Source organism: Vicugna pacos, chromosome 4 (genome assembly GCF_048564905.1).
Source record: "Vicugna pacos chromosome 4, VicPac4, whole genome shotgun sequence".
Lineage (NCBI taxonomy): Eukaryota > Metazoa > Chordata > Mammalia > Artiodactyla > Camelidae > Vicugna > Vicugna pacos.
Window position 1 is genome coordinate 61,485,520 of NC_132990.1, and position 12,009 is coordinate 61,497,528.

At 47.8% G+C, this 12,009-nt stretch overlaps 1 protein-coding gene across 6 annotated transcripts in view; it reads left to right on the top strand.

The window, feature by feature from the left end:
- RGS3 (regulator of G protein signaling 3) overlaps positions 1-12,009 on the top strand; it is a 134,905-nt gene that overhangs the window by 31,606 nt on the left and 91,290 nt on the right. For all 6 annotated transcript variants that reach the window (XM_015245339.3, XM_072959959.1, XM_072959957.1 and 3 more), the window contains 5 exons: positions 308-402; positions 1,382-1,450; positions 9,868-9,928; positions 11,087-11,177; positions 11,814-11,869. In XM_015245339.3, coding sequence (XP_015100825.2) covers positions 308-402; positions 1,382-1,450; positions 9,868-9,928; positions 11,087-11,177; positions 11,814-11,869 — 372 coding nt within the window. The remainder of the gene's footprint in view (positions 1-307; positions 403-1,381; positions 1,451-9,867; positions 9,929-11,086; positions 11,178-11,813; positions 11,870-12,009) is intronic.

Consider the following 12,009-nt stretch of genomic DNA (forward strand, 5'->3'; position numbering starts at 1 on the left):
AACCCTTCTGCTTGGAGGAAGAGGAAAGATGGTCAGGTTGTGCCGTATCTCCACCTGGGCCTGTGGCTGCCTCTTTGTTACCACCCACTATGAGGGCCTGTCCTAGCATCTGACTCCAGGACCTCCTGCCCAGGGCTCCGCATTCTTCTCCAGCGTCTGGTTAAGGACTCCACTCTGTCCTCTGCAGAGGCTGATCAGAAGGACACCAGGAAGCCTTTAACTTGGAGATGTGCAGAGTCAGCCCCTGGGCTTAGGGGATTTTGCTTGGCTCTGAGCTCAGCTAACCCTTCCTTTTCTCCAATTCAAGATTTCTTTGATCCCTGAAGATAATCGACTACGCCGTCAGAAGACGCGGGCTGTTCCAGACTGCAGAGACCCAGTCTTCCACGATCACTTCTTCTTGTAAGAGTCTGGTGTAGCTGGACCCTCAAGAGGAGAGGGAAGGAGTGTTTATCTGGAAACAGCTCTGTTTGCCAAATCTAGAACCAGATCTAAGCAAAAAAACAGTGACTTCTAAAGGATGTCTTTGTTTTCTCATTCACTTGTGTCTTTGCATCCCTGGCACTCAGCCCAGCAGTGAGGTTCACAGTGATAAGGTATCACGTGGCTGGTTCTCATAACTAAAATGCCGAGCCTGAGGCTGGCAGCCCCTGAAAAAAGTAGACCATTTCCCATTGTGCATTGGGCCAAGCTTTCTCCTTTAGCAGAAGGAATTTTCCAAGCTGAGGGATGTTTTGCCTTCCCACCCACCCGTCCCCAACTTGCTAACCTTTCTGAGCCTTGGCTTCCTTATATGTAAAATGGAGCTAATAATAGTACCAGCCTCAGACAGCGGAGGTGTAAATGAGACGGCATAACACAGAAGATCAGGTGTTATTGTTTTTTACTATTTCTTGCCCTTATCTCTGAACTCCAGGGCCAATGGGAAGATAATGGACAATGTGTATTTTCCTATTGGTGAAAATTAATAATATTTTGTTGTTTTCCTTGTCATACCAGGTAATCTTGCTTATTGTAGACACATAGACAATATTGGTAAACAAAAAGAAGAAAACAGAAAACACTCCTAGTCTTGCTACTCACTGATGTGTTTTGTGGTGTTTCTTTCCAGAGCTTTGAATTTGTGTGGGTGTGTGTTTACAAAAATGGAATTATTCTGTGAAATTCTGTTGTAACCTCTTTTTCATCCTCAGCAATGTAATGTAAACTCTTTTATGAATATAAGTACTCACCTCCCACACTCTTTGTGCTCTGGTTTATTTAACCAGCTCTTGACGGCTGGATGTTCAGGTTATTTCCAATTTGCCATTATGATGGACTCTGTGGGTCTGGACTAGAGCTCGGCCCTGATAACACTCTGACTGTCTGATTTGCTTTGCAGTCCTGTCCAAGAGGAAGATGAACAGAAGCGCCTTCTGATCACTGTGTGGAACAGGGCAGCTGACTCCAGGTGAGGGGAACTGCTGAGCTGGAGAAGAGATCCTGCTCTGGGCTCATGGGTGACAGTCAGGTGGCAAGCATATAGCAGGGGCTCAGTTAGTGCCTGTTGGATAAATGAATGGTAGTGGCATTGCTAAATTTGAGAGGCTGCCACTCTCCTGAGTGCCTGTCATTCTAGGTGATGTCGAGGATCATGTTACCAAGGTGCATTTGTGAGCCCTTGGTATCAGCAAGACACTGTTGGCCACTGGGGATGCCAACCAGCCTAACCAGGGATTCTGCTCTCAAGGTACCTGTTTTCAGGAGGGGACACCAGGGTCTGCATGGAGACAGATGGCAGTAACAACATGCCCAGGCTTACTTCCGCTGGAGTAGAAGCTCCATGAAAAATGGGCCCGTTTCTCTTTTAGTCACTGTTGTACCCCGTGCCTAGCATGTAGATATTTGGTAATTATTGGTGGAATGAATAAAAGAATAAAATGAATAATAGGACAGTATGTGTGGAAAGAGGGAGAGCTCATCATGGGCTGAGGGCAAGGAAGGCTTCATGCCAAAAGTGGGATTTTGCCAGTTCTTTTTTTTAAGTTGAAGTATTGTCGGTTTACAATGTTGTATTAGTTTCTGGTGTACAGCATAGTGGTTCAGTTATACATACATATTCCTTTTCATATTCTTTTTCATTATAGGTTATTACAAGATATTGTATATTGCTATACAGTAGGACCCTGTTGTTTATCTATTTTACAAAAAGTGGGATTTTGAACTCAAGGGAAAGCTGAAGAATAAGACAAGGAGAGGAGGTTGGGAAGGGCATTGCAGGCAGGGGTACCGCATGAGCAAAGGCAAGGAGGCAGGGGTATGTCCTTTCCCGGGACACAGGAGGCCAGATGTGATCATCAGCCATGGCAGCTGGAACAGAGCAGAGTAGGAGTGCTGAGTAGTGAGGGTGAGAATTAGCAGCTCAGCGAAGGGGATGAGAGCACTTGACTGCATGGCCCGCTGTGAGCAGCAGGGGCTCATTCAGCTAGTGCAGCCCAAGAAATCTGGGAGACTCTGTGGTCAGTAACATTTGCCCAACAATCGTAGAACCACTTGGTGACCGGAAAAGGGCCCAGGTGGATGAAAATCAGCTCGACTCACCAGCTTAGACCCAGAGAATATTTTGGGGCTCCATGCTTTTTAGTGCCCTAAATTTGATAGTCAGTATGCTTTTAAAGTGGAGCCTTATTCAACCTTCATAATGAAGGATTTGTCTTTCAATAGAGCATCTCCTTGTTATCATGGGATGGTGCTTATGGGACTGTAGACCTCATTCACTGAGCGGCCATTTCCTGGTTACGCATGTGGTAACATTGCTGCAAGTGCTGGGGACACATGGGATCAATCAGAGACTGTCCTGCTCCAGAGAGGATCACTGACAGAGGCTTGGGGGTGTGGGTGATGAGGAGGACGCCACACACCATTTACTGGGTGTTGACCACAAGCCAGGGTTTAACAGTGTATTATCTCATTTAATTCTTAAAACAACTCAAAGGAAAGTATATTTTTGTCTTAAGATTTCAGAGAAGGAAGCTAAAGCTAAGAAATGGAGTAACTTGCCCAAGGTGACATGGCCTGTGAACAGTAGAGCCAAGATGGGAGGGAACCCAGGCATTTAGACCCCGGAGTCTTCAGTCTCAACACTATACTGGACAGAAGGAGGAACCAGTAGGGCACAGAGAGCAGGGTAGGAGTAGGGAAGGATCTGCAAAGCATTGGTATTGCCGGAGGGTCAAGTTCAAATTAGGGACTGGATGGAGATAAGATGAAGAGGTTGGCGTAAACTGCATCAGATGATTCTGTAGATTGTTTTTGTTCTTTTGTTTGTTTTACAAGAGAACAAATCCACACTTATATTTATTTACTTTTCAATAAATTTAAATCCTTGAGAAGCACAGCATCACCCAGATTCTGTGTCCAATGCCCTTAGCCAGGAGGTTGCTTCGGAATTTGGCACGAACCATGCTGCTGTTTCCATGAGCATGAGCTACCTTTCCCCAGATTACTCTGGTTTTGTTTGATTTTCCCCCAGGAGTTAACTGTTCTTTGCTTTGTACATATAAGCACATCTCTTGCCTAGATAGAATTCAGTTTCATCTTGAGTATAAACACCTTCAGCTTTAAGAACTGCGTGCTCCCTCTGGTTCCAGAGACCCCACTTATGGCCAGCAAAAATGGCCTTGGATCACAGCTTCCAGATGTATTTATCATTTTAGAAGTCCAGTTCTCAGCAGGCCTCCACAGGTCCAAGACGGCTAAAAGAGTTTAGATTTTCTTTGGAGTGTGAGTTTTCTCCTTTCCAATAGTTCTCAATCCTGGCTGTGCATCAGAATCACTTGGGATGCTTGTGAGGAACACAGGTTCCCAGGTGTCACATCAGATTGATTAAACCCAAATCTTCATGGGTAGGGTCTAGGAATCTGCATTTACACAAGTTCTCAGGGTGAATCTCATGCAGCCAGCTTGGCGTTTGGGAATCTGGTGATGGGGAGATACTGAAGGGTTGTTGAGCAAGAGAATGACAGATGTATCTAGATCCGTCATTCTGGGAGGTCTTTGGAAGGTTGGGGAGGAGCTCGGAGATTCTTGTGGTGATCTGTGAGAGAGATGATTTAGGGATATAGAGGAAGGAAACAGACCCAGGGTATAATTTAGGAGATTAAAACAGTAGTACTTAGTGGGGATTTGGCTGTGAGAACAGTGGGAGAAGTCAAGGATAACTCCTGGGTAGCCATGATGTCTCCAACTAAGCCAGAATGTACTGGAGGGGAAGGGGAGCCAGCTTTGGACACAGTGAGATGGAGGTTCCTGGAGGGCAGCCAGCTGCGAGCTGTGTAGGGGTTGCCTCTGCTGGCCCTGAGCTCAGGGTAGAGAGAGGCCTGTGGCCACAGCGGAGATGGGGGAGCCATGGCCGCCAAGGTGGTGGGTGAAATTTTGAGCAGGTGAGACCAGTGAGGAAGACGGTGGGTGCCAAGGACCAAGCGTCAGGATCCTGTCTTGAAGGGATGGGCATGGGAAAGAAAAGCACTGAAGGAGACAGAGGAGGAAGAGGGACAGAACGATGCCCAGCGAGCCCCCTGGACAGAGGCCAGGGGTGGGGCAGGTGCCAGAGGCAGACACCAAACCACGGGAGTCGCCACTCCCTCCGCTGTGACCCACTCTCCTGCGAGACCAGAGCGAGCCAGGAAAAATGCTGCTGGAGAAGACACAGCAGTGTAGTTGGCGATATTTGGAAAAGAAAGCGAGGCTGGGGAAAGTGAGTCAGCACCCAGTGAGGCAGCGTGACAGAGGCAGTGTCTCCACTTGTTGCCTATTTTGGGAAAGTGAGATTCCTTATTAAACAAAACACAGTCCAACTCGTGGTCACAGTCCCAACCCAAAGCTCAAGAGGGACAAAGCAGGCCCAGGCAGGCCTGCTTTCCGAACAGATGGCCCTGCCCAAGGTGCCAGCACCACAGTGACCGGCGCAGCGGGTGGGAGGCATGGAACGCTCCACCTCTGAATGAGAAGGCCTCTGAGCTGGAGGAGACGGACAGAGTGATTGCCGGAAATTTCCGCCCTGCTGGTCACTCTCAAATCAAATTGTGCTTCTCTGAAGGACGGACATTCAACTTAACAACATGAAGGACAATTACAGAAGGAAGGAAACAAACATTTGTGAACTCTTCTCTGTGCCAGGCACTTTACATACATTATCTCATTTAACCCTCATCACAGTCCTGAGAGGCAGGAATTATTATTGTCCCTCTCTTCAGAGAAGAGGAAGCTGAGACTTACGAAGGGTAAGGAACTTGCCCGAGGTTATATAATAGCTCACGTTTATTAAGCACTTAATGTCCACTAAGTGTGTGGACACTAAGCATATTCCATGCATTGTCTAATTTAATCCTCACAGCACCATATAAGATAGGCATTACTAGTGTTGCTCTTTTAGAGGCACAGAGAAGTTAAGTAACTTGTCCAAGGTAACACAGCCAGGACACGGTGAAAACAAGATGCAAATCCAGGTAGCTTGGCACCAAACTCATGTACTGGAAACCACATTATAGTGTACTTGACCAGCTCACACAGGTGATAAACGGCTCCAAAGCCACACCCTTTCTGTGTCACTATGCTTGTGCCCCAGGCTTCAGGCTACTTCCCAGAGCATTTATAATGTAGTTTTAATGTAGTTTATATAAAACTACATCCAGCTGAATATGTGACAGATGCATTTTGAAACTGATAGGGGATAAAAGAGAAGCATCTGTTTCACAAATTCTCATGATTCTTCCAGTGATGGCTGAAAATTTGTATTAGAGAAACAAGATGATCTACAGAGAAATTCTGAGGAAGGGCTGGATGATTTCAGGCTCACATGGTGATCACAGTGGGAGCTGAGGAGAACCAGGCCTCAGAGCAGTAGATCTTGGCTAAGCTCTAACTCGCTGTAAGACTGTGGGTAGGTCCCTTCCCCACTCTGGGCCTCAGTTTCCTCTTCTGGAAAATGCAGTGATCGCTAAGGTTTCTTTCAGCTTGTAGGTTCTGTGAGTTTTTAAGAAATTATAGACATTTTCAAATGTATGCAAAAGTAGAAAATATTATATAATAAACCTTCGTATACTCGTAGCGCAGCTTTATCAGTTACAAATATATGGCCAATTTTATTTCCTCTATGTCCCCACCTACTTTCCCCTCCTCCAGTGGATTATTTTAAAGCAAACCCCAAATGTCATCTCATCTCAGCTAATATCCTTCTAAAGATGGCTTTAAAAAACAACCACAATGCCATTATCACATTTAAAAATTAACAGTAACTCCTTAATATCAGTAACTGTGGAACTAAGCTATTTTTTTATTGAAGTATAGTGAGTTTACAATATTGTGTCAACTTCTGGTGTACAGATGAACTAAGCTATTTGGTAAAAGCCGAACTGGAACTTCTAGCATCAATCAGAGCATTTTCAGAACTTGTGGTCAGAGAACAATCGTAGAGAAAGTTGTAATGTTATGCACCAAGTTTAATAAAACCCCAAACACACACAACATACATTTGAAAAACATAATCTTTTATACTAGTAGTAACTACATATATGGAGAGGCTGCTTGCTGTGTGTCACACACTATCCTGGGTACTCTAAGTGTATCCTTTCCTTTAGTCTATTTTATAAACAGGACCTCATTGCCAAGTACAGTGCTGTAATGTTAAGAGAGCTTGTGACCTGAGATGGGGACTGAGCCTAAGGAAAGAAAAAATGAATGGAAAAATATGTGTGTAGTTTAAGCCATCAAATTAAAAATAAATTGAGATTGAGTGGGACAAATCTGCAGCAGAAGTAGGTTTAAGGCCCCTGAGAGAAAGAATTAAAGTACATTCCCTCAAAATAATGCACTTTCATTTTGTAGCAGGTCTCCTATCCTGTGTTCAGAAGTAAACTGAGCCACGTACAGTCATCCCTTGGTGTCTGTGGGGAATTGGTTCTGGGACCCCACTGGATGCCAAAATCCGTAGATTCTCAAGTCTCTTATGTAAAGTGGTATAGCAAAGTCGGCCCTCCGTACCTTTGGGTTCTGCATCCTTGCAGGAGGGCTGACTGCTATTCCCTATGAGTGTTCCATGAAGCCTTACCTCTGAGCCTTTCTACTGGCTGTTCCTGCTGCCTGAAATGCTCTTCCTATCGTTCTCTCTGGCTTAACTGTTTAGGCTTTCTTTGTGGATCTCAGTCCTAAGCACCTCTGTCAATCTGTCAATCTGTCAGTATATCCCTTGTATTGCTGTCTTAAATTGCTGTTTAAATTCCTGCATGTTTGTCTTGTTTCCTTAATGCTGAGGCTCCTTGCCCAGTACCTGCCAACCATAGACATGATGGATTCATCCATCTGCCAAGCCTTCACTTAGTGCACTAAGCCCTGAGCTCAGAATTTGGGATTCAGAGGTAACCAAGGCTTGACCCCTGAGACTTTGTGCCTGGAGAAATCTCAGGTGGTCTCAGAAATCTCAGGCTCTCCCGTTTATTACCTGACTGGTATATTGCAGTGTACTCAGATTGCATGTAAAAGGAGTCTTTCTTCTTCCAAAGGTTTTCAAAAGCAGGCTTCAGAAGTAGCTAGTTGAAGAACACTTAGAAGGTCCTGCTTATGGATATAATCATGACAGTTTGCTTGGCCTGAATCACCATGAAATTATCGGAGGCCCCTTAGCAGGAAGCAAAGCTCATGGGAGGCTATTAACCATTTAGCATTCTCTAAGCACCAAGGAATGAAAATTCCACTTACTGAAGAGCAAGGAGAGGCAGCCCTTATTACAGCTAAAACATCGTGCCTGGAGATTTAGAAAGTTGCAGCCATACCCAGTGTGAAAGAAAAGTGCACAGCAAGGCCGTATGGGTACCTAGATACCAGCTGGCTTGCTCTTGAATGGGTTGACAAACAAAACTAAATCAGTGATGAGGACTTTAGCAAAGTCTTGACAAGGCTTTCCTGGAACGGCAGCTCAGGTCAGTGTCTGCTGCTCATCGTGGTTGCTGCAGCTGCCCTTCCGTTAGTGCTGACTTGGCCACTTCCCAGGAGGGAGGAGTATTTGTTTTTGGTGGTGGGTGGGGAGGTGGTTATGGAAGAGTCGCTCTAATGGAGTGACTGCACTGTCCTCTATGGGTAGATTATTAATATGGCCTTGTATGATGAGAGGGGGCAAGGAAGAGCGGGGAGCAGGTGGACCAGGCTGCAGGAAAGGGGAGCAGGGAGAAAGAGCAGAGGGAGTAGCAGAGTGAGAGCGGCTGGTGCAGGGTGTACACTGCAGGGCAGGGGCACCGGTTTTGATGATCAGTCTCCAGCATTCTGCTTCCCTGCCCCTCACTTGGCTTGGCTACTGACAAGAAGCCAGTTTTTGCCCAGGACTGTTGGGTGGTAAGCTGCCACCCTTTCCAATGAATCCAAACAATATGTGTTTATAAAGATCCTCTAGACCACTGGCCCTTGACTGGGGCAGGCACGGTGAACAGATTTCTCCAGACTGCCCTGCCCAGACCCCACCTTGGATTTACTGGGTCTGGATCCCCAGGAGTAGCCTCTGGGGCACAGGACTTAGGCTCTTTAGGGGGTCCAGTGGTTTCGCTCAGGCCCCTTAGACCTGGTTCCCAGAGGCACAACTCCAGGGAGTTAGTTCACTACTCATCCAGGAAGCTCATTCCATCCTTGGCTTTGATATTATACCTTTCACAGAACATGCCAAGTCCTTCATCTATGTGGGCCCCTCAGATACTGAAGTCAACCATCAGGTTCTGCTCCTGTCTTAATACCCATGTTGTTTCTTGATAAATAGCTATTAAACCAATCTCTGAAGGGGCCTGAGTTGGGGATGTGCTAAGAGAAAAGAGAACAGGAAAAAAAAAGTAACTCTAGTGTTAGGATAGAGAAAGATGTGGTAGAACAGAAGTACTTTCGCATAGATTTATACCGTTTTTTTTCCTGATTCCAAAAGTACTGCTTATTCCCTGTAAAAATTTGAAAACACTAAAAACCCAAAAGAAAAAACAAAAACCCTTCTAATCCCACCTACAAGATACAACCATTATTAATATTTTGGTGGATGTCTCTCTCATTAAACTACAAATTTGTAAACTTCCTTTTCTCTCACAATAGCAAGGTTATTTTTTGCATTAAATTAATATTCGTGTCTACTATCATTATTGAAAGCTGCCAAATATCAGTCAGTCCCTGATTGTTGGACACTAGGACTCAATAATGGACATTTTTCAGGAACTTTTAATTACTCTTAGCCAAGAAGGACCCAACTGAACTCAGCCAGTTGGCACAGTGTGACATCGCTGTGAGGCCTGACCCTGACTCATGCCCGTTTGCCCAGCTGGTAGCCAGGTCACATTGGTCTTGGTGCCTTTTGTGTGGCAGGTTGGTTTGACCTTCATCTGAAACTGTCCAAGCACTTCTCGGGTCCTGCCTGGACCTAAGACAAAGCTTCTTAAGTTTGAGGTCCCATAACTTTTCTCTTGGATTGAGTATCACCAGCTGCTGTGGAAACTAGAACTCCCTGTGGGGACCAGCTCTTCAGACCAACCAGTACAGGACATTTCAAACCTGTGAGGTAGTGCTGAGCTTCTGTGGTTGGTGGAGGGAGTGCTGCCCCATGGCTTTCCCATGGGGCTCTACTGTTAACTCATCCTGTGACCTTGGGAAGGGGATCAACTCAGCCTCAATGTTTTCCTCTCTGAAACAGAGAGAATAACTCTGCTCCAACCTAACTCACAAAGTTGGAAAGATCAAATAGATGATGGAGGTAAAAGTGCTTTGTAAACCACAGTGCGTCAGGCAAACCTATGTTACACTTGACCATCGACCTCCCGATATCACCCGCTGAAAAGGTGCTGACTTGGGCTTCTAATGTTCTCCCAGACAGAGTGGACTCATTGGTTGCATGAGCTTCGGACTGAAGTCCCTCCTGACTCCGGACAAGGTGGGTCCCATGGTAGCTCCTGGTATGTCAGTCCATCCAGGCCAGGGCTGGTCCAGGCAGGGGCCTTTGTCTGGAAGCCACTGGGTGGGGCTTATGTCTGTGAGATGGTACCCACTGAGACAGGTGCCCCGTGGCCTGATAACAGTATTTGTCACCTGTGTGACTAAGGATCCAGGTTCCCATCTTGGCTTGTTCTTGTCAGAGACCAGTTGTTAGTCAGCTCCAAGTCTTTCCAGGAGGCTCTGGGTCTGTTGTCTGCCTTTAAGGACACTGGTAGGTCCCTTGGAGCTCAGAGCACTCCCCGCTCTGGAGGATGAGGGCCAGGTGCTTCTCGTAGTCTGTTCCAGGGTCCCCTTGACGTTGTCTGCCAGGTCTCATGTTTCTCGGCCTAGCAGGTGCTCAGGGATGGAGTGAGTGTCCTCTTTAGAGCTTTCCTTCAGCCTGGGTGAGGACTCTGGAATCTAGAGGCCCCTCCCTGTGGGTGGCCAGTCCCCAGTCCGTCTCTGCTCGGACTGCACTCCGCACGTTGGAGGCATTGAGCAGGGGCAGGACGTGCTCCTCTTGCACATCCTGGAGATGGCCTGGAGGCCTGCTACATGCAGCTGCCAGGTGACCCTGCCACTCAACTCTGTCCTGAAAGTGAAGTCTGGGATAGGTGGCTGAGGCCCCTTTATCCTGCACGTGGGTCCCAAGTATCTTGTCTTGACTGCAGCCTCTGTTTCATTCCCTCTTGGGAGAAGATACTTCCCCTGAGGACTGCTTAAGAGCCTCAGGATGCCTACTTTCTGGCCTCACCCTTATGCCTCCCTCCCTGCTGTGCTGCCAACATTTATTGGGCTCCTACTGTGTACCAGGCACGGTGCTAGGCATGGCAGAGAGCCTATGTATGGTCTAGTGGGGGAGGCAGGCCTGTGTGTAGACTTGTTCTTCAGGGATAAGAGGTGATGGGATTTCAGCAGAGGGGAGGACCAGCTCTGCCCAGAGCATCAGGGAAGGCTACCTGGAGGTGCAGGCATGGCAGCTCCCTTTGGAGCAGGGAGGCTGGAGTGTCTGCTCCTGAGCGAGGCTCTCTAGCTGCTGCTTTTGGATGGGGATCAGTGGCTGCCTGACCTGTGCCCTCTGCCTCCTCTGAGCATGTCACACCTTCTCTTGTGACAGGAGATCAATGGCTGGTACTACCTGCTTGGGGAGGACCTGGGCCGGACCAAGCACCTGAAGGTGGCCAGACGGAGACTGCGGCCCTTGAGAGGTGCATGCCCACCACCTTCAGTTCTGCCCAGACATGCTGTCCCCTGTGGCTCCTCACCCCACTCCCTACCTGTATAGTAGCGTCAGTGCCTGTGTTTTGTGACATGCATCACCCCAGGCTGCGGTCAGACCATGGGTCCAGGGACTTCTCACAAGCACCTGCTGAAATGCAGGCTTCAGGCAGCCTCATGCCCATGACGCCTTTATTTATCTGGTTGGACTTTCCTTGGAGAGGGTTATGACCTGACCCCGTGTGGTTCAGCCCCCCACCCCACACCTCTCGTGGAGGGGCAGGCTTTAGGAGCTTCCTGCATGGCCCCTCCCCAGGGTCTGTGGTCTGAGGATCCCCTCTAGGCTGCCTTGCTGACCTTGGGGTGCCCACCTCTGCAGACAGGCCGTGTAGGCCCTGCCGTGTAGGTCCTAAGACTTCCCCCCTTCTTCTCTGACCTTCCCACATGCAGACCTGGCTCCTGAGCCCCGACCTAACCTGAGCTTGGCATTCCCACATCCTGGAAGCCAGCAGTGTACCTGGGCGGCCACATAGGCCTGGTACCCTGGCTTCATCCTCTGGGTGGTCTGTGGAAGGGACACTTACATGCCAGCGGAAACTTTCTGACTCTGCTCTGTCATCTTCCAGACCCACTGTTGAGAATGCCAGGAGGCGAGGACACCGAGAACGGGGGGAGACTCAAGGTAGGTGGGGACAAGCCTGGCAAGACTGCTGGGCCCTGAGCACTGCTCTGGGGTCCAGAGCATTCTGTGCTGAGACTCAGATTTACTTGGTGCTTGGAAACTCAGCAAGTCATGCATTTTTAAGAGGTTATTTCTGGTGC